Genomic DNA, 22274 nt, shown 5'->3' with positions numbered 1-22274 from the left:
TCCATCAATTGAGGTTTCAAGTTTTTTTAACGATCCTTTGCTTCCTTAACTGCATTCCAGAGTTCTGTAAACACGAGCCCTAAAACAGCGCCTCCCACCAACTCCGCCATATCTGAGGAGAGCACACAGCTTGATAATAATCAAAGAACCACTCTTGACACTTATCTAAGCTCTCTTAGCTTGCTCACATTCATGTCCTTTTTAATGAAGGAAGAAGAAAGTTCCACCAGGTTTCGAAGTCAATCAAAGTCAAGTTTGTTTAGAGAGTAAACTTATGTGTTTCACATGCCCTAAAACTATTCTAATATTATCTGACTTTTTCTTTGGACGTGTGAGAGATCCTGGATTCTTGGCTGCTGCACGAAAAGCGACACACATGCACGCACCAAATTCAACGGTGCATATTCATATTTTAATTCTTTCTTTATCTTTTTCACTCTGCTCTATTCATCAATTGATTTTATTAAGGTTTTGTTTGGAATGGTGATCGAGACTTTCAAAAACAGCTCTTCAATAATGATTTACAACGTATGAGATAAGTATATATACATGTGTGTGAGCGGATTTCTGTCTCGACTCGCGTAAATCTACTTATGATAAATAGCTCCATTAATGGAGCTGGATCATCACATGAAAAGAGCTTCTCTTTTCTACCCCCTTCATCGACATTGGATTGAATTTCAATGATCTAGACTTCACAATTTATAAAATTATTACTATAATTTTACTTAAAAAAATACATAAATTAACTTGAATTGTTAGAATCTGAGAGTCTCCCGTAAAAAGTTGGTCATTTAACACTACTTAAAAAGAGAACATGAAACGAGACAGAGATGATTAGATGCCGACAAGTCCAATAGATTCCAAGAGATAGGAGGTCCATGGGCTCCACACATTGGATACGTTTAAATTAGTGGCAAGAAAGTAACTTATTTTTAATTTGACTTTAAAAAAAATTAAATTGAGCAAAAGTTAAATTAGGTAATATAATTTAGGGTTGTATTGAATTTTATAAATGTTAGTTTATAGAAGTTAGATTGAGTAAAAATTTGTTTAAATTATGATTAAATAAAAAGTAAGGGGAAATTGCAAATAAAAACCCCATAATATATAAAATGACAATCAGAGACCCTAAATTTGAGAAATTGCTCACAAGGACTCGGTTCCAATTTGCAATTATGAAATCATGGTCAAATTACCAAAATACCCCTCTTTAATTTTTTCTTAAAAAAAGAACACCACTTGCCTCGCCGGAATCCGGCCGCCGACGCCGGAGCTCCGCCACCCCGGCTGCCAGCCGCCGGCGGTTGGATTCCGGCCATTGTCGGCGGCCTTTCTTGTTTTTTTTTTGAAACTGTTTTTTTTTAAATTGGGGGGAAGTGAGGTTGGGGGGATTTGATCCCCCAACCTAATGCTTCCCAAAATTAAGAATGACCATCGAGCCAACAAATTCTTGCTAACATTATAATACAAAAAAAAATATAAGTTAACTCATTTACTCTTGTTCCAGGTGATAACAACAATACATTTAGAAATAACAAGTTCTGATTGTAAAATAACACATCTGGAATGAAAATTTAACAATATGTTTTTTTACAACAGTAAATTTTGTTGCAGGTGATAACAACAAAACATTTGAAAATAACAAGTTCTGATTATAAAATAATAAGTCTGGGATTAAAATTTAACCACACGTTTTTTTTATAACAACACACTCTGTTTCAGGTGACAACAACAATATATTTGGAAATAACAAATTCTGATTATAAAATAACAAGTCTGGAATTAAAATTTAACAACTATTTTTTTTAGAAAATTATTTATATTATGATTTTGGAAAATAAATTATTTATAACTTATAAAAATATTTTTAATATATTTATTTTTTCTAAAAAATAATTTTAATCTATATATCTATACAACTCATTATAAATCAAACTACTTCTTATAAATTATAAAGCATTTATAATTAAGTATTTTTAATCTATAAATCATAGTATAAATTTTTATATTATTTCATTCTTTAAATATTAAAATTTATTATTAAGTATTTAAATAATATAGTATAATTTATCATTTCATTCTTTAAATATTAAAAATAGTTTTTATATTTAAAGAATAAAATAGTATTTTTAATTATAAATTAGAGATAAATTTCATTTATAAATTTAAGCAATCAAAAAGTATTTTTAATCTACAATAAATTGTACTATTTATAATTTATAAGAAGTAGTTTGATTTATAATGAGTTGTATAGATATATAGATTAAAATTTTTTTTTAAAAAATTAAAAAAGTGTGTTGTCATTTTCCCTAAATTTTATTTATAAAGTTGAACAATAAAAAAGTATTTTTAATCTATAATAAATTACACTTCAAGTTCTGATCATAAATTGGAGATAAAAATTATTTTTTTAGCAAATTAAATAGATTAAAAATACTTTTTATAAGTTATAAATAATTTATTTTTCAAAAGTATAAAATAATTAATTGTTATAAAAAAACGCGTTGTTAAATTTTAATTCCAGATTTCTTATTTTATAATCAGAACTTGTTATTTTCAAATGTATTATTGTTATCACTTGGAATAAAATGTGTTGTTATATAAAAAAAAAAGGGTGCTGTTAAATTTTAATTCCAAACTAGTTATTTTATAATCAGAACTTGTTATTTCCAAATGTATTGTTGTTATCACCTGAAACAGAGTGTGTTATTATAAAAAAACGTGTTGTTAAATTTTAATTCCAGACTTGTTATTTTATAATCAGAACTTGTTATTTTCAAATGTTTTGTTGTTATCACGTGCAACAAAATTTATTATTGTAAAAAAAAATATTGTTAAATTTCATTCCAGACGTGTTATTTTACAATCAGAACTTGTTATTTCTAAATGTATTATTGTTATACCTGAAACAAGAGTAAATGAGTTAACTTATATATTTTTTTGTATTATAATGTTAGTAAAAATTTGTTGGCTCGATGGTCATTCTTAATTTTGGGAAGCATGAGGTTGGGGGGATCTTCCCCCAATTTAAACAAAAAAAACAGTTTCAAAAAAAAAAAACAAAGGAAGGCCGCCGTCGCCGGAGCTCCGGCGGCTGGTAGCCGGGGTGGCGGAGCTCCAGCGAGGTAGTGGTGTTCTTTTTTTAAAAAAAATTAAAGAGGGGTATTTTGTTAATTTGGTCATGATTTCATAATTGTAAATTGAGACCGGGTCCTTGTGAGCAATTTCTCAAATTCAGGATCCCTGATTGCTATTTTATATGTTGGGGGTCTTTATTTGCAATTTCCTCAAAAAGTAAGTGACAAGTAGGATGGGCTCATAAGTAGCTTTTAATAAATTATAAGTAGCTTTTTGTACTTTTATCCTATAAGTAGGATGGGTCAAAAGCCCAACCAAACAATGCTGAAATACCAAACATGGTTGTGGGCTGAAATAAGTAATTTTTAAGCCCCTCAACGCCCTGCGAAACAGACCTATTTTCCATCTGTATCCAAAAAAAACAAAGAAACAGACCTATTTTCGGAAGGACATGGGGTTTGGGAAAACTCGGTCGCATTATTGTAAAAACATTCTTGAATACTTATAATGGAGTGAAAAGGGGGGGGGGGGAATTCTAGAGTCGTTTTTTCTTCTTTCCAATTTGTTGGAGTTAAATTGTTATATTTATATAACTGCAAGTACGATCGGTGCATTATATAAGGGATAATCATTTTTTAAAAAATTAAAATGCCATGTTTATGTTATTTAACTAAAAATATAAAGTACTGTTCTATTTAAAAATATTAGTTAAAAATAAAAAATGATGTAACGTGTAAATATATACTTTTTTATTATCTCTCTCATTCTATTTCCATTGAAATGTTGGCAAATTATTATGTTGATCAAGAAATATCCGTATTTGGTTAATTGTTATATCTTTCACATTCATATCATATTTCTACTCTAACAGCTCGAATACTAAACTAACCGATGTTGTTTTCTTGTTTCTCGTTAATTGATTGTAATGATATTTATATAAATATTATTCTAATTGTTATTATAAATCATTTGTAATTTATTCTCATATATCGAGAAATGTATTATATTGATAAATTTTTCAAATTTACCTTATTAAAATTTTTTCTCTCTTTTAGTTTACAAATCATTCTCAACTCTCCCATCTTCATCTCTTTTAAGAAGAATTGAAAAGAGTAAAATTTAAAAAAAAAAATCATTAAAGACCATGACTTATATTTAGCTTTTTCCTACCAGTGAAGTTTTTTATAAGCAACAACTACTATCTATCTCTTGTTCTTAAATATAAGCAACATTTGCAAATTATCTTAAACTTTTATAGCAAATTCCCCATTTTGTCCTCATTAATAACTTATTACATTAATAGTCAATATATTTATTATCTCATTTTCCAAACCATTATCTCTCCATCACATATTCTCTCTCTTTGATAATTCTCTTTATTATAATAATTTTCTTATTCTCTCTCTTATGCTCTCCCACCATAAATAAGGGCATTTAGAGAAAGAACTTCTAATTTTTATGCATTTATTGTCTTTAACTAATTTTAACTAACATTTTGATCTACGTGATGAGTTTCAATGTTGCTTATAAAAAGGGATGGAGGGAGTATAATATACTGCCTCTAGTATTTACTATAACAACTAAATAACTAATTTATGAATTTTAAAGAAATTATATAATTAGTTGCTTATAATAAATATACATTATCTTTTCTAAAATATCATTGCTAATTATGTGTATTACAATTGACTTTTGATGGAGAGAAATTCTTGCATACTACTAGAGCATCACCTTATTTGTACTCTGGTCAATCAGAATATAACAAGTCACAACATTTTAATCCTAGCTGGCTGCCAGGTCATCTCTAATTATTAAGCAATTAAGATTTCAATTAAGCAAACTTTGGGCAAGATTAAGGGACGAGATGGAGAGAGAAAAATAACTTAAATGGGTCAAGGCTTCTGCTTAGCTGCTATAGTAGTTAGGAGTGAAGGATTGATTTAGTGTTTTCATTATTTTATTAGGGATGAACGTGACTCTGCGTGTTTGGTTGGTTTTGCTTCGCAAATACTGTATTGCATGGTTCTGGTCCATCAAGATCATTGTATGGTTGATCATATGTAGTATTTTGTAACGTAACAAAGTTAATTCAATTAATTGAAATGTTGCTTTGCTCTCCAGATTTGACACGACTAGAATTTTTGTACAGTTTTTAGAACTCTTTGTTATGAATCTTGGCATAACTATATCTAGAAGAAGAATCAACTATCTAAACACCAAATCAAAGGCATTCCATTGAAACAATCAACTGTCATGTTACAACACCAAATTAACAAACATTCAATTGCAACATTGCATAAAACATTTCTGGACAGCAAGTTACATATACTAAATAGTAGCAGCCTATACAGCAAACTATGCCAACAAACTAGCTAGTCACTTAGTCAGCACCAAGCCCATTGAAGTCAAACTAAAGTCATCATCCCCTTCAATTCTCAAAAGCTTTCCATGTCAAAATCACATTGTTACCTATTATGCCTCGTGTACTGAAAGATTTCAGCAAGGCCACGTCCTCCTCTCACCTACCCAGCATGCCATGTTGTATAATTCTCTTCCCCTGAAATTTCATACCTACACGAGACCATAATGCCAATGCCACATTTTGATGAGGTTAAAAAAAGAAGGTTTAACACTAATTGTCAATTACAATGAAAAAGCAAGGACTATCAAGCCAGACAACCATACAGACACTAGGCAAGTTTCTTTATAATCTACATAGACAATTTACTCAAATGGAATTTAGGCCTAAAAATTCTGTGAAGAGTTAGAAACAGAATAAACATCACAAAATTTTGGAAAAACATTATCGCCAGTCTTAACAACCACATCATATAATATTTTGGAAGAACCCACTTCGTATTTTCAAATGCAAGAGGAATTTATGTGCCTGAAGTACATGAAAAACAATCCAGGTGTGCGGGTTGAATAGAAATTCTTGCAAAAACAGTAACCATTACAAGTAAAATGATTTCACATAAACAAAACAAGGCAACTGAAATTATAAGTATAGTTAAACTCACCAGCCATAAAGACGCCTTGTAGAAGATACAAAGTTATAAACAATGATATTGGTTCAAGGCCCCAATAATCCTCAAATATTCCAGAGCATTTTGGACCGCCAAAATGCAAGCAAGTACTTGGAAAAATGATAAATAAATCAAATCAAATGCCTTGATGATAGGTAGGATTTTTCTTATCGTAGCTCAGTTCATTATCAATTAAGTCAAATAACAAACATCTTATTTCAGTGAAACTTCAAGAATCTTAGTGAAATGATTTTTTCGATAGAGGCTCTAGTGGTTGTAACACTCTAGGTAGGAATTCTAAAATACTTCCATGGTTCATACTTCTGATTTGAAGACACAATGACTGTAAAAGTGTTATTAAAATCTTTGAATATTGATTTTAAGTTAGGGTTTTGGGTTTCAAACATGATTTCATTACTCACTTGTATCTACAAATCACAGCTTACCAGCCACAAATCGAAGCAAAACACGATAAGAAGGGTTCGTCAAGAACCTTCAGCCTTCAGGGCTTAAACATCGTCTCTAATTGCAAGACGGTTGCCAGGGAGAGGAAGATGAGGATAAATAGCCTCTTATTCGATCAAAAATAAAAGAAAAAGGAAAACAAAAATTGCAACTTACCCACCGCAAACTCACGAAGAGACCTCCAGCCTTAAGAGCTCAAGTTTCGTCTCAGGTCACTAGGAAGAGGGCAAACGTCGTTGAATCTCGAATGTAGAGGTTAGGGTTCTTCGATGGGAATTTTCTGATGCAGATTGATATCCCTGAGTTTTTCTTATAATTATTATTTTAATTGAAATCTTAATTGCTTAATAATTAAAGATGACCTGGCAGTCAGCTAAGATTAAAATGTTGTGATTTGTTATATTCTAATTGGCTAGGCCGGAGCATAAATGAGTAAGTGCTTCAATTGTAGACAAGAATTTTTTTTTATGGAACCTTTAGCGCATGTAATCTCAATAGAAACTATTTTAAAAAAATAGATAAATACATAAACATAGTAAATTAGAATTTTGTTATGAATATAATAATATCTTCGTGCATGTCTATATACTACCTTCGGTCCTTAATATAAGACCTTGTTTGACTTTTATTTTGATCCTTAATATAAGATCCCAATCCACTTTGTCTATCATATTTATGTATTTTTTTCAAGTTAGTCCTTCTAACAATAGTAGTTTTAACCAATACACTTGATCAGCAAGGATATTTTTGAAAAGACAACATCTATTTATTACAAATAACTAACTTAACTTCTTTCCTTAATCTCCTCAAATTAGTCAACTAGCTCTTATAATTAGGATTGGATGTAGTATTTTTTATTATTTCTTATCATCTCTAATATCTTTATATTATATAATTATCTTTTATTATTATATAATCTGTAGATTTCTGTTAAAAATATAAAACTATACCTATAAATAGAGAGTATATATTATGTATTCGGTATCCCAAATGGAATTCTTCTTTCTACTTCTCTAATCTTCTTCTTTACTTTTCTTTTATTTTTATAACGAATCTTATATTTAAAATTAAATTAAATATTATTATCTAGTTAATTTTCTTGTGTTGGGAGATGGTACAAGATATGCACGCGTGCAGCCCACATACTTTGATATATATTACATTACGTGTGGTGTTTTGTCAATTCAGGTTACTTCAAATTACAATTTGCATTACTTTCAAACAGTTCATTATTGTGAACATCTTCCACCTCATCATTTTGATTTTCTCATTGATAGACAGCGATTGGAAAAGACATGACACTTAGGGCGTGTTTGGATTGTCATTAGAAACTGCAAAAGTGTCTTAAAATTTGTGAAATTGAGGATTAGAACTTATTTAGGTATTATTGATTGTTTGGATGAGCTTTTAGCTCAACCAACTTTTGTTCCAAAAACCAGTTGCATTCCAATGCTAATGAAAGTTATTTTTAAACTTTTAGATAACGTTAGGTAGTTGTAAAAGCCAATCTACCGTTACTTATATTTATTTATCTAGATTTGCCCTTCTCTTTCTGTTCTTTCAAACTTGTCGAACTTGAAGAAGAATCAAATTAACTTGGTGGCCTCTTTCTCTCATCTCTTTCTCTAACTCGCACTTGAAGAAGGTTCAGTAGCATGAACTAGTCCCCATTGCTAACATCTTTGGACAGCCCATCAAACTCACCTTATAAAGAAGAAGATGACCAGAAGCTCTCACCTCCCCACTCTTTTTTCTTGCTTCAGTCGCGGTCCTCCAATTGAGGAAAATGACAAAGAACAGTGTATTCCAAACTACTGAATGAGGATATGAATAGTGAAAGTTTGCAGTCCCACGTGTTTCTTGCGTGGCCCCTCACAATTCTCTAATGGGAAAGGAAAAGATACAAATAGAAGTAAAAAGATAAAAGACATAAAATTAAGACAAAGCAAAGAGAACTATACATTGAGTTATTGTTTTAAAATATTTATATTTATAGTTTTTTTAAATAATTTGTCTCATTCATAAATTAGTGTAAAATATAATGATTCACATGAATATTTTAGATAGATCATATTATATATGTTATAATTAGATAATTTAATAACTTTCTTAACTTTTTCAAATTAATTATGGGTTGAATATCAAGGATTAAAAATAGTACATTATTTTTAACACAAATTAAAACAATTTTTAATTCTCATATTTATCCATTATATATATTTAATTAATTATCTACAATATGTTTTTAAACTTTTCTCAGAAACAAATATTTTTATTTTATCATAATAATTTTAAATATTTTTTTAACTATCATTATATTAAAAATATAAAATATCAAACATTACTATTTAATAAAATTTATGTTTTTTTCAATCATTTTATAACTGACTCACTTTTCTATTTAATCATCTAAATAATTTTTAATTTTTTCAACTAATTTTTTATAAATACCTGTCCAAACATACACCGTATTACACTGAAGTTACAACAAAAGTTTTTGCCCACTACTCATCCAAACATATCTTTAATCGTTGACGACGACGACGACATCAAGATGCAAGGCCACCTAGTATCCCAATGAAACCATCCAAGCTCACACCGTCGTTTCGGTTACCGCCGCCAAGTGCGATCATATCGTCGATGTCTTGATCGGTGACGGCGATCCCAGCCCATTCCAGGAAACTTTTCAGATCTTTGTGGCCAAGCTTGCCGTCGCCGTCGTGCTTGTCCATCACTCTGAACACTTCCTTCATCATCAATCCACCATCCCATGCGGCTTTTCCACCGCCTCCCATTTCCAACACGCGCTCGAAATCTTCGTACTCCACAAACCCGTCTCCGTTGGTGTCCGCCACCGTGATCATCGACCCTATTACGTCGCGTTTTTGGGCGTCATGGTGGCAAAACCTGTTGTAGAACGAGTGAAGATCGTCGTAGCTTATTTTTCCATCACAATCAACGTCAAGTACATCGAATGCTGGTCGCAAAGGTGAGTTGGTGGCGGCGGAGGAAGAGGAGGAAGCACAGTCAGGGCGGAGATTCCGACCGGATGGACCCATGGAAAGTGTTCGCGTGTGTTCCTTAAAAACGAGAGAGAGAGAGTGAGCAGAGAGAAGAAGGAGATGGGCTGAGTATAATAGGGCCGATAGGTCCAATGACTTCGAAGAGAATGGGGTCCACAATACCGACATGTTTTTGGAATTATTTATTGTACAGAGATTCTCATGTGTATAGTACGATTATTTTAATAAATATATATATATTGAAAACGGTAATTTTTGACATTATAATAAAAATTATCAATGAAAATTAGGGAAAAATTGGAAAGTTGAAAGATTGGGTCTGTGATTAACTATTTATACAGCATGAATATCACTGTTATTGAGTGCTGCTTTTTCTCCAGACCTGAATTCCTAATCTCAATCATTTATTGAAAATTATTACACAATTATTTTATTTTTGGGCACGATTTAAAGATGATTATGAAATTTTATTACGAGAGTGACATCATTTCATCTTGTTAGGTGGGGACCCTGGACACTGTCCTGCTAACTTCAGGATTTATTTCCCCTATTTTACACTATTATTATTAGTATTAGGAAAAATTGCAGATAAATATCCTCTAATATATAAAATAGCAATGAGAGACCCCAAATTTGAAAAATAACTGGAAAGGACTGGATCCCAAATTGCAAATACAAAATCTCGGTTAAAAGACAAAAACGTCCTTATGCTTTTCATATCATGTTCCCATATCTATCTCTTTCAATTTCTTTTGTGATCTCTATTTTTATTTGTTCCATCCTCACAAATCCATCTTTTAAAACTTTAATTGCATTCACCATCTCTCACACTAGATTCCTCTCTCTTTCTCTCTCTCACCCACAATGATGAAGACGATGAGGCTCGTTATTAATTACCTGGAAGTTGCTTTTCGTTAAAAACAAAAACCTAATATCCATTCAATACTTCTCATAACTTTGATTATGAGCTGTGAGCAGTAACTAAAGGACACAATTCATTTAATCGATCACGAGTAATAGTACGCCACCTAATGATATTAGGAATTAGGATCTATCGTCACAAGCCCACCTTCTATGGATAGCTGAGAAGTAGGAACTATTATATAAGATCAACTAATGATATTTAAGCTGAATAGAAATGGTATGCCACCTATTTAGTATTTGAATGCAAATTGATTGGGAAAAACATTGTGATGAAATAAGAAGGGAGATTAGTCTTGATGTCATTTTGATTCTCATTATAACTTTGTGTCCACCATTAAGTCAATGATAAGTTAAGTAAGGCCAATGATAAGTTCTGATAAGACTTCTGTACAATTTTAAATTTCTCTGTTGAAATGAGAATTTACAGATTTCTTTGACAGCAAGCATTTCTGATATAGGATTCATGACAATTTCAGTTAGGCCAATGATAAGTTAGGTAAGGCCAATAACAAGTTCTGATAAGGTTTCTGTACAATTTTAAATTTCTCTGTTGAAATGAGAATTTACAGATTTCTTTGACAGCAAGCACTTCTAATATAGGATTCATGACAATTTCAATTAAGCCAATGACAAGTTAGATAAGGCCAATGACAAGTTCCGATAAAGTTTTCGTACAACTTTAAATTTCTCTGTTGAAATGAGAACTTGCATATTTCTTTTACAACAAGCATTCTGATATAAGATTCATGACAATTTCAGTTAGACCAATGACAAGTTTCGATAAGATTTTTGTACAACTTTAAATTTTTCTGTTGAAATGAGAATTTACAGATTTCTTTGACAGCAAGCACTTTTGATATAGGATTCATGACAAGTTTTATTATGTCAATGACAAGTTAAGTAAGGCCAATGATAAGTTCCGATAAGGTTTTCATACAATTTTAAATTTTTTTGTTAAAATGAGAATTTGCAGATTTATTTGACAGCAAGCACTTCTGATATAGGATTCATGACAAGTTCAATTAGGCCAATGACATGTTCTGATAAGGTTTTCGTATAATTTTAAATTTTTCTGTTAAAATGAGAATTAAATAGCTCTACAACGTTGCTATATATATGTTGTGAAGATTGAGGTTCAATCTGGAGCATCCATATGGTGGGCACAAAGTTATAATGAGAATCAAAATGACATCAAGACTAATTTGCCTTCTTATTTTATCACAATGTTGCTCCCAATCAATTTACATTCAAATACTAAATAGGTGGCGTACCATTTCCATTCAGCTTAAATATCATTAGTTGATCTTATATAATAGTTCCTACTTTTTAGCTATCCATAGAAGGTGGGTTTGTGACGATCGATCCTAGTTCCTAATATCATTAGGTGGCATACTATTACTCGCGATCGATTAAATGAATTGTGTCCTTTAGTTACTGCCCACAGCTCATAATCAAAATTATGAGAAGCATTGAATGGATATTGGGTTTTTGTTTTTAACAAAAAGCAACTTCCAGGTGATTAATAACGAGCCTCATCATCTTTATCATTGTGGGTGAGAGAGAGAAAGAGAGAGGAATCTAGTGAGAGAGATGGTGAATGCAATTAAAGTTTTAGAAGGTGAATTTGTGAGGATGGAGCATATGAAAATAGAGATCACAAAAGAAATTGAGAGAGATGGATATGGCAACATGATATGAAAAGCAGAAGGACGTTTTTGTCTTTTAACCAAGATTTTGTATTTGTAATTTGGGACCCGATCCTTTCCAGCTATTTTTCAAATTTAGGGTCTCTCATTACTATTTTATATATTAAAAGGTCTTTATTTGCAATTTTCTCTTAGTATTATTTGAGAGGGCGCGTGTGCCACGAAATTGCATGCATGTTTATTTCAGAAAAATATAAGTGAAGGCAAAAGGCGTGGTTGACGGTAATTTCAAATAAAAAGTTCTCGGCTTTTTTGCCCACATGTTATAAACAGTAAAAGTAATTACCAAGATGCTATAAGATCAAAAAATTTTGCCAAAATGCTGCAGGAGGAATCATTCCTATTTTCCAGCCATTCATATTTACAAAAACATCCCTTTTATTTTAAAAAAATATATTGACTTATTTTAAAATTAAAACATATGTTGCATAAACCTTCCTAATTATTATTGTATAATTCTTATATGGATCATGCGTTGTACAAGTGGGGATGAAAATAAATATGAAATGGTTCATCAAAATAAAATTATTTTACGGAGAAGAGGATGAGGGGGAGCGTTTTTCTGAGAATTAATTAATAACCCAAAAAAAAATGAAGGAAAATGATTTTAAAAAAAAGGTGGAGAATAGATGATAAGAAGGGTAGAGGCGGAGGAAAAATGTGGGAAATAGTAGTGAAAATAGGTGTCAGAGGTGAAGCTAAAATCGTTCATTGAGGCAACTGATTTCAATTTTTTATTTTAATAAAAAAATAAACGTCAAACCACATGAAAGGCAAATTCATCCTGTGCTGAACAATTTCTTTGCAAATCCAAAATCGTTCTCACCGTGAACGATTTCTCCTGCAGCATTTTGGTAAAAAAATTTTATTTTTGGTAATTGCTTTTACTGTTTATAGCATGTGGGTAAAAAAGCCAAAAGTTCTCTCATTTAATCAAGCACCCAATAATTCGTGGGATTCAAACAGGCTTATAAACAACTTTTATTTTCGGAAATACGACATGACTATGAAACCATAAAGGTTCGAATTGAATTTAAATCATTCATATATGTCAATTAATTTTTCGTTTTAATAAATATATTCTTTGTTTTTATTATTTTTATTACTAAAAAAATTACATTTAAGATTTAAATTTAAATTTAAAATGATGTAGAAAACATTATACCCCCGTGGCTCACAAGATAGGAAGCTTAAACTAGACTTGGTGGGGTGCGCCAGGCCCGCGCAGCAGTGCAACGCACGGGCGACACGCAAGGGCCCCAGTAGCAAGCTACTGAGGTGGGCCCTCCCCCTCAAAAAATTAATTTAATATCATGTGGGCCGATGGCCCACGTATCAGATATTAAACTGATAAGAACAGATACTACACTTGATCTTAGCCAAAAGGCCGAGAAAGGTATGCTTTGTGAGGGTGGGTCGTTTGGCTTTTATATCTGCTCTCCGCTGTGCTCAAAGCGTCGCTTCCCGATGTGGGACTAAGTTCTAGACTTTCTAGACTAGGAGTCCAGGACAAAAGCTTTCATTCGCAGCAGCCGTACTGATTGTGCAGAGAAAGAGTCGGTTCAAGATAAATAATGGATTTGATTCTCTGTTTTAATTTTAATGCTTTGAACCTGTGCTCCCTTTTTCTATTTGTAATTTTGATTTTGTTCTTTTATGATTGGGTAAAAAAAAACCTGTGCTGTAAACAGGTGAACTTAGACCAAACAACTGAACAAGTACGTTTTATTATGAAGCGTCCTTGGCAATATATTGCATTACCCATGAATTGCGGTCACATTACTCCATCCTTTTTAGATTTTAACTCAAGCCATATCTCACTTGGGTGCACGAATTTTGAAACAAATGATGGATCACAGGTATAAAATAACATCATATATGTATATCACCATATCAGCAAACACGCGCACAAGCTAAGTAACTAAAATCATTGAAACACAATAAATCACCTCACCCGGAATGGAAGACCAACAACCCATTTGTTATTAATTTGCGTATTGGCTGCCATTACATAAACGAAACTGGGGAAAAGGAAGTTCATTCTGAAAAGAGTTCCAAGATCTGATTTAAAAAGAAGACGGAGTAGGCAGTTAGGCAACTAAGGCTAAAATTTGAGAGAGAAAAGGACAGAAGCTGGGTTTTGCCATTAAGAAAGTAGGGCAAAGGACGATGAATATTTGGTACGTTCAGTGATCTCTCAGCTATAAGTAGAGCAGGATTTGGTCATGCCGATCATGATCCATGCCTGCCTGTTTGTACCCAAATCCTTTTGTTGTGCCACCTGGTTTTGTCTGCCCTCCTTTTGTTCTGCCACCTACTTTTCTCTGCATTCTGCTGTAATTTTGGAAATAAAATTCAAGTGTGAAGTGCTTCACAATAATTTTAAGAGTGTCGGGTCGAAAGAGAGATTATGGGAGATAAGAGGGAAAATGAACCCCTCATTTTGTTTGGTTAGAAATGTTGAAAAGAAGGGGAGCCAAAATTTTCCCCTTCCCCTCTCTCTCATTCACATTTTGGCTTCCTCTTAAATTGGAGTTTTTTTTAGAAGGAAACCAAATATATTGACTACTTTGCCATTATGATTTATGTAATATTCTAATAATGTCCTCAGATTAAAATAAAGAAAATCAAATCCACCCATTCCCTTGATGCCCATCCGATATTGGCCTATCATAATTAGAGCCGGTAATATGAGTTGAGCCCGCGGGCTCAACCCACCAACCCGCCAACAAGTAGCGGGTTGGGTTGATAAAAATTAGGACCGTTTTAAAATGGAAGTTTTGAGCCCATAACCGCCAAATTCAAACCCGCAGCGGGCTAACCCACAGGGTTGGTGGGCCAACCCGTTTAACCATATTTTTTTTTTTGGCAAATTTTTCCCTTTGCCTCTTAATCTCTACACTCTTAGCCTAGTCCACAGTACAACAGTGAGCAGTCCATGTCCAATAGTCTAACATGGCAACACCAACACGGTCCCATTTTCACATTTTGCTTGCGTGTTGCACTCCTTCCAGACTCCCAACTCTCCTAGACCCAGCCTCCTAGTCGCCCTCGGCCAGTCCCAACTCCCAAGCCCCAAGCCCCAAGCCCCAAGCCCCAAGCTCTCTGCTCTTTGTCTTTGCTTTGCGCCTTTGCCCTAGCTCATGAGTGATGATTGAGCACTTGATAGTTGATACTCCTCCGGTCCTAATTATAAGACCCAATTGACTTATTTGAAGAGATTAAGGAAGTAAGTTAAGTTGGTTATTTATAATAAATAAGTATTGTTATTCCTAAAATATCCTTGCTAATTAAGTATATTGGCTAAAACTATCATTATTAGAAGGATTATTTTGGAAAAAAAATGCATAAATATAAGAGAGAAAATGGATTGGGTCTTATAATTAGGACCAAATAAAAAGTCAAATTGGGTCTTATAATAAGGACCGGAGGAGTACTTGATAGTGATTTGTGTAGTGACATTGTGTTTGTGACTTTGTGGTAGTGTTAATTTGGATTTATGTTTTAATTTGAGATGTTTGTTAAATTATTAAGGACATATCATGTTCATTTAATCATATGTTTAATATTTTGATATATTTGAAACTTGAAACTTGGAACTTTGGATGGGTTCCATGTTTTATTTATGATAATTTCTATTTGTATGTTTTATTTTAGGTAGTTAGGAATTTGAGACTTTGAGTAGGTTTTATTTAAAAAAAAAGTTAAAAAAAAAAAAAACAAAATTTGGCGGGTTGGCGGGCCTAACCCGCCAATCCACCCTCGTGGGCCGGGTTGAAAAAATTTCAGCCCGTCAGAAAGCGGTCCTAAAAAGCCCAGCCCACCAAGCTTCAAACCCGCCACGGGCCAACCCATAATCGGCGGGTTGGCCCATATTACCGGCTCTAATCATAATCCTCACCCGCATTTTGCTGAGATGTTTGGTTGTTCTAAGATGTTCAATTAAGAAACCAGAATGGATCTGGAAGGATTTCTGGACGCCTTGATAAAAGTTTAGAGAAATCATTACATTGATAAAGAAAACGTTAATTTTTATAAGTTTAATTTATTAACTAAATGCCTTCGTCGTCAATTTTTTTCGGAAACGTGGTGATGCTCAACAGTTTATGAAATTTCTTTGTCCTGGTCTTGCGTGGATAATGAATCTGTTTCTTTTTAATAAATATATATTAGCATGGGAAGAGAAGCCATGTCTGATTTATTTTTCAAGGAAGACGAGAACGAAATGAAAGCAGTGGAGGCTTTAGAAATTTAAAAATATTAATATATCAGTTTTTTATACACATATTAAGATGTAAATTAACATGATAGAATAAATTTTCATCTAATTATGTAATTTGAATTAAGATGTAAATTAATTTATATAATATATATAAAAGTATAAATTAATATGCAAAGATAAAATGATAAATTAATTATTACTATATTTTCCCTTCCTTTATTTAACTAAGTAAAAGATCATTAAATATTTTTCTCTCTTTTTTTTTTAGTCAAACTAAATATGATAAGATTGAGACATTCCCACCCTTCCCTACGCTTCTCTCCCCTCAAACCAAACAGGCTCTAAAAGTCTCCTTGCAGAGATAATTTCAAATCAGTCACTCTCTGTGTCTCTTGTATGAAAGGATGAGTTGCTCTGCTATATTCTTTAGGGATGATACTCAAATCCATAATGCTAAATTAAAAAACGACTCTAATAAGAAAACAAGCAATACTCCTTCAACCCAATTGCAACTACCAGAACCAACTCATAAAACAAACCAGAAATATATTCTGAGGAGACAATTCTTCGAACAAGTCTGTTTGCTAAAAACTTTTAGTAATGGATTAATGAAGTTGAAATGGCCAGTTAGCTTTTGGAAAGAAACGACGGGCCACGGGAATTAACGTAATGTCTAAAATAACATTATGGGGGTGTTTGGATAGAAACCAAACCATGGTTTCAGAAGTGCTTTTACGGATTACGAAGTAAATATATGGAGGAGATTATCTCGTTTTGCGGAAAAGTGATTCTGAAACCTAGGTTTTGGTTTTGCCAAACACCCCCTATATCTCCCCATCAGAATGAAATTTCAAAACTAAAAAAAAAAAAAGTCATACAGTGAAGGGGGAAAAAAGATGATGGTGTAGGCAGATAAGGTGACCAGGCCATAATGGGCTGACTACGCAGCAACCTGTTATCCCTCCACTGTTGAGAGCCAGAGGTTCTCGCTGCTCTGTGAAACCAGCCTCACGCATTGCCCTCTGGTTTAAGGCAAACGAGACCCGAGCTTTCGCTCAAGTCCCATGAGCCAACTCTCCACTTGGAGTGGGCAGGCCAGCATAATGCAGCAGTCAGCCCAACCTGGGAAAGCCGAAGCTGTAGCCCATCATCTTATTGCCCTCACATGAGTTACAAGCTAGCGTCACCCAGCTCGGCAATCGAGGTAGCATTTCAGCCGTTTAATATACACTATATTTGTCAAATTGTGGGCGATGTGGGACTTCCGAATTATTCCAAGTCCACTATATTTTAGCATTTGATGGGATAACTCTGAGATCGCAATAAACATGATTCGCTGAGCTATGATGATAATCCGACAGTAAACTGAAAAATCTGTTGATGCATCAAAGAGCTGTAACTCTTCGTCACGCCAGTTCGTTGTAATTTTAAGTTTGATTTGTTGCTTTGTAAAGAGCTCCAAAGGCATATATAAAAAATATGTGAACAAGTTCCTCAACTCGTCCAACAAACTCAGCTTTACATACATCAAGAAAGTTGGGATCCAGCTAACGAAGATAAACAACGCACAAGTTTAAACACAATACTTTAGTGTAGTAAAAGACGGTGATCGAAAAAGACATAACGCTTAGTCGTCGACGACGACATCAAGATCCAAGACCACGTAATAACCCAATGAAACCATCCAAGCTCAGCCATCGTTTCGGTCACCGCCACCAAGGGCGATCATATCGTCGATGTCTTGATCGGTGACGACGATCCCAGCCCACTCCATGAAACTTTGCAGAATACATCAATAATATATTTTCAGCTCGATTCTTCATGATGATCGATATATAAGGATGTATTTTAATTCGAAAACTGGAAAAGCTTAACACAGTCAGTTTCAACAAGGACTGAACAGAAAAAAGTTTATTCAGAATATATTTCATGAATAACCAGAGATGTCGTCATGTTGGTTTACCTGATTTTTTACAGCAAGTCCCCATTATTTTCTATCATATATGAAGTAGCTAGCAATCTTATAATTCTTTTATTAAATGACGTTGTAATTATGAAAGGAAAAAAGAAGCCCCATCCTCATTATTGTGTTGCGCTGTGCTGTTTTCAGTGAATAGGCCAGTCGAGAGAAACGAAAAGAATGAAAAATATATTACATGAAGCCTTAAAAAAAAAAGTAATCTTTACGTATTTTATGATTGATAATGATGCTCACATGACACATTCAATCCACACAAGACGAATAAGCAATATGCTTTTAGAAAGCACATTTATTCATTGTGCGAGTGAGGGGATGGTTGAAGAGATATTCATGTTGGTGTTTATACTTTCTTTTGTTTTCATTATAAGTTTTAAATAAGTAATTCATGTATATTAAATTATTAGTTAAAATTAGTTAAAAGTAATAAGTAGGTTAGAAATATACTTTTATTTTTAAATATACCCATATAATAAATGAGAAAAAGAATAAAAGAGAATGTGTTGGAAGATGTGATAGGAAAAAGTATGATAAAAGAGAAAGAATAAATAATTAAAAGTAAATTAAAAAAATATGTTAAATATTAGCGTAAAGAGGCATCCAGCACCCCAATCTTTTTTTTTCATGAGCACCCACCACTCCAATCTTTTTTTCAGTGCAATTTTACCCACCATCTATTTTTTTTAGTGCAATTTAACCTAATTCTAACGGACCCCCTAACGTCTCTTAAGAAAATTTTTTTATAAGTCCACATCAACACGGTTAAGAGGATTAAAATTGACAGATAATACAAAGAAGGGAAAAAACAAACCAAGCTCGTGCGCCCACTTTGCAAGCACCAGAACCCCACCTGTTTGTGCGATTGGGAACACTAGCATCTAGTAAAGGAGAAGGCAACAAATTCGTGCAAGGAAAGTTGTCTTGATTTGGAAAACTAACAACCTTACTTTGAAATTTTACTTTTGCTTTCTTGTATACTTTGTCTCTTTTGTTTTAGAGGAGCAATTTGACTTTGCAAGTATTGGAACCCTAAACGAATTGCAAATTCCAGCAGTGAAAGTTGCGAGGAAGACAGTGAATAAAAAATCTCCATTGCTAAGGTAAAATTGACCTTAGCAAGCACTTGAACCTGTTAGCCAAACATCGAGAATGGGCTCCAACTCTTGAATATATATTAGAGAACTAGTCTTCTCGAATATATATTGGAGAACTGGTCTTCTCAAGTATATATTCGAGAATGACATTTGATCTTAAACAAAACTAACTTCGTAGCCAAACAATAATCACATTTGGTCTTTGGTCTTTGGTCTTCTCACATCATCTTCGGCAACTAACACATCGAACGCCACATTATCTTCGTCCCACGTCATATCATCTTCGTCCAACTCCACATCATCTCCTAGGTTCGCATCTCCCGTCATTTTCTGATCATAAAACCCCTTTCAGCAAACCCAATTTCAAATGTGGGACCATACAAGGAAAACAAAAGTAAAGTTGTTACCTTTCCAAATCAAGATGATTTTTCTCGCACGAATTTGTTGCCTTCTCCTTCACCAGATGCTAGTGTTCCCAATCGCACAAACAGGTGGGGTTCTGGTGCACACGAGCTCGGTTTGTTTTTTTCCCTTCTTTGTATTATCTATCAATTTTCACCTTCTTATGCGTGCTGATGTGGACTTATAAAAAAAAGAAATTTTCTTAATAGACATTAGGGGATATGTTGGAATTGGGTTAAATTGCACTAAAAAAAATATATAATAGGTAAAATTGCACTGAAAAAAAGATTGGAGTGGTGGGTGCTTCTAAAAAAAAAAAGATTGGGGTGCTGGGTGCCCTTTTACCCTAAATATTAAGAGAAAGACAAATTGAAGCTTATAAATTACTACAGCTATTTTAAAATCCAAAGCTCATAAATTTGACAGGAGGAAGTAATTGATGAAGCTCTTCTTACAGGTGAAGGATCATTGATTTAGAGGAAGTTATCCTTGAATCATTGTTCGTCAAAGAAAAACTGTCCCCTGTCTTATTGGGCATAATGAACAGTTTAGAAAAACAAATTGATATTTTGGGCTTTCCTATGGGCCAAGCCCAATGAAAGATTGTTAGGAAGTCACGGAACGGATATAAAAGTAATTATGAGACCACACGAAGGATGTTTTAGGCATTTCGGAAGCTGCAAACCCTAATTCAAAAACACCCTCCCCTATATATTCTGACTTCTGAGAAAAGCCATGCGACTGAAAAACGCCTCTCTGTAGAAGAATCTCAAAATTTCTGTATGTTTCTGTGCAATTTTTCTCGTTCTTGCCTCTACGAAGGGATGCCTTTGATTCGACGGCGATGGATTGAAGGTTTAATCCCTCAGTGAGAGAAGAGGAGGCATAAATCGTAGTGCAGGGAAGTTGAGTCACTTCGCCTTTGTATTCATCTCCAGGTGCAGTGAATAACGCCCTGCCATATCTATTTCTGTTCCTCGATCATTCTCTTCAAATTTCGTCGAGTTTCTCTCGATCTGAATCTGCTTCGTCTGGTTTTGATTGTGTTCATTTGTAAGAGATCAATACTTGCTTAGAATTAGGGATTTCCATCGCTCCTAATTTCATCATCTTTCTGTTGCGATCCCGTGATGGCATGGAATCTTTGAGACCTGATCATCTTGTTTGATGACAACTATAAGCATTATCGCTGAGGATCCTCTTTCTTCGTCGTTATATTTCTCATTCTCATTTTAAATCTGTTTTTACAAATAGAATAGTTTTAAGGTTTTATAACTAAATCTGTTTTCGAGTTTTTCCTGGAGAATTTGGAATGGATTTGGATGATGAAATAAGCACTGGGCTCTGAGCATCTAAGCAAATTAGGTGCATAATTGATGCACATTGCTAGCCTAGAAAGCTATGTCTGACTTATTTCTCTGGAGCTTCTCGGATTTCAAGTCTAATAGTTATAATAATTTGAAAATTTCTGAAGCCTTCATTTGGATTTAAACAGGATCGTTATCGTAATAGAATGAGAACTCATTTGAATGAGGGATATGGTCAGAATTTACGTATATACTTAAAAATTCTTAAGTTCTTTTCAAGTGTTTTAGATATTCCAATCAGGAAAGCACAGAAATAGAGCCTCAATCAGTTCAAGAACTCAGTTTTTCTTCTCAGGCCGGACGAAGATATAGATCTGAATGACGCGAAAATATGTATTCAAATATTTTCAGTACTTGATAAAATAGAAATTTATTCATATCAAACAACTAAAAATAGAATAAATTAATACTAAACATTAACAAGTCCATAAACGACAAAAAAAAAAAAATAGAAGAAGAAGATCCAAGGTGAAGGAAAGAAGCAAGGTACAGGAAAGAAGCAAGCAAATGTTGGGTTGTCTATTAATAAATTTTTTAATCTGAGTCTTGGTAACAAGATAATGAATTTATTTATATCAAACAAATAAAAAAATGTGGTTTTTTTACTGAAATATGATAAACAGTAAAACTTTTTATCAAAATACTGTACTTTTAAAATTATTTATTAATATGCTACATTTAAAATTGTTCTTGGCAAGAATGATTTTCAAATTATACGCAAGTCGTTCTTAACGTGAACGATTTCAGAAATCGTTCTTAATGTGAACGATTTCACTTTTTCTTATTCACCCCATACGTCTGAATTGCTGCTAATTATGCGTGCTAAACCATGCGTCTGAATTTCTACCAATTATGCATGCAAAACCAACCAATTATGCGTCTGAATTTCTGCCAATTATGCATGCAAAACCAACCAATTATGCGTGCAAGACCAACCAATTATGCATGCTCTATAAACATCTCTAACATAGCATGCGAGAATCCCG

At 33.2% G+C, this 22274-nt stretch overlaps 1 protein-coding gene, 1 long non-coding RNA gene and 3 other non-coding genes across 5 annotated transcripts; 2 read left to right on the top strand and 3 right to left on the bottom strand.

The window, feature by feature from the left end:
• Positions 1-5291: 5291 nt before the first annotated feature.
• On the bottom strand, positions 5292-6821 carry LOC114713117 (uncharacterized). The gene is made up of 2 exons (XR_003737302.1): positions 6729-6821; positions 5292-5652 (listed from the first exon to the last, which is right to left on the bottom strand). It is a non-coding gene; the product is annotated as an uncharacterized LOC114713117 (long non-coding RNA).
• A 2300-nt stretch (positions 6822-9121) lies between these two features.
• LOC114713143 (calcium-binding protein CP1-like) lies at positions 9122-9763 on the bottom strand. Its single transcript, XM_028897733.1, has one exon. The coding sequence runs from the start codon at positions 9761-9763 to the stop codon at positions 9122-9124; it is 642 nt and encodes a 213-aa protein (XP_028753566.1).
• Positions 9764-13429: 3666 nt separating this feature from the next.
• LOC114713186 (U2 spliceosomal RNA) lies at positions 13430-13625 on the bottom strand. Its single transcript, XR_003737307.1, has one exon. It is a non-coding gene; the product is annotated as a U2 spliceosomal RNA (small nuclear RNA).
• Positions 13626-21044: 7419 nt separating this feature from the next.
• Positions 21045-21118, top strand: LOC114713188 (small nucleolar RNA R66). Its single transcript, XR_003737309.1, has one exon. It is a non-coding gene; the product is annotated as a small nucleolar RNA R66 (small nucleolar RNA).
• A 121-nt stretch (positions 21119-21239) lies between these two features.
• Positions 21240-21333, top strand: LOC114713190 (small nucleolar RNA snoR118). Its single transcript, XR_003737310.1, has one exon. It is a non-coding gene; the product is annotated as a small nucleolar RNA snoR118 (small nucleolar RNA).
• The last annotated feature ends 941 nt before the right edge of the window (positions 21334-22274 follow it).

The sequence above is a fragment of the Neltuma alba genome, unplaced genomic scaffold (assembly GCF_004799145.2).
Source record: "Neltuma alba isolate B1F8T4 unplaced genomic scaffold, ASM479914v2 tig00011419_pilon, whole genome shotgun sequence".
NCBI lineage: Eukaryota > Viridiplantae > Streptophyta > Magnoliopsida > Fabales > Fabaceae > Neltuma > Neltuma alba.
This window is presented reverse-complemented; position numbering and strand designations above follow the sequence as displayed.

Coding starts and splice junctions, on each gene's coding strand:
- LOC114713143 (XM_028897733.1), bottom strand. CDS start 9,763: ATGTCGGTATTGTGGACCCCATTCTCTTCGAAGTCATTGGACCTATCG.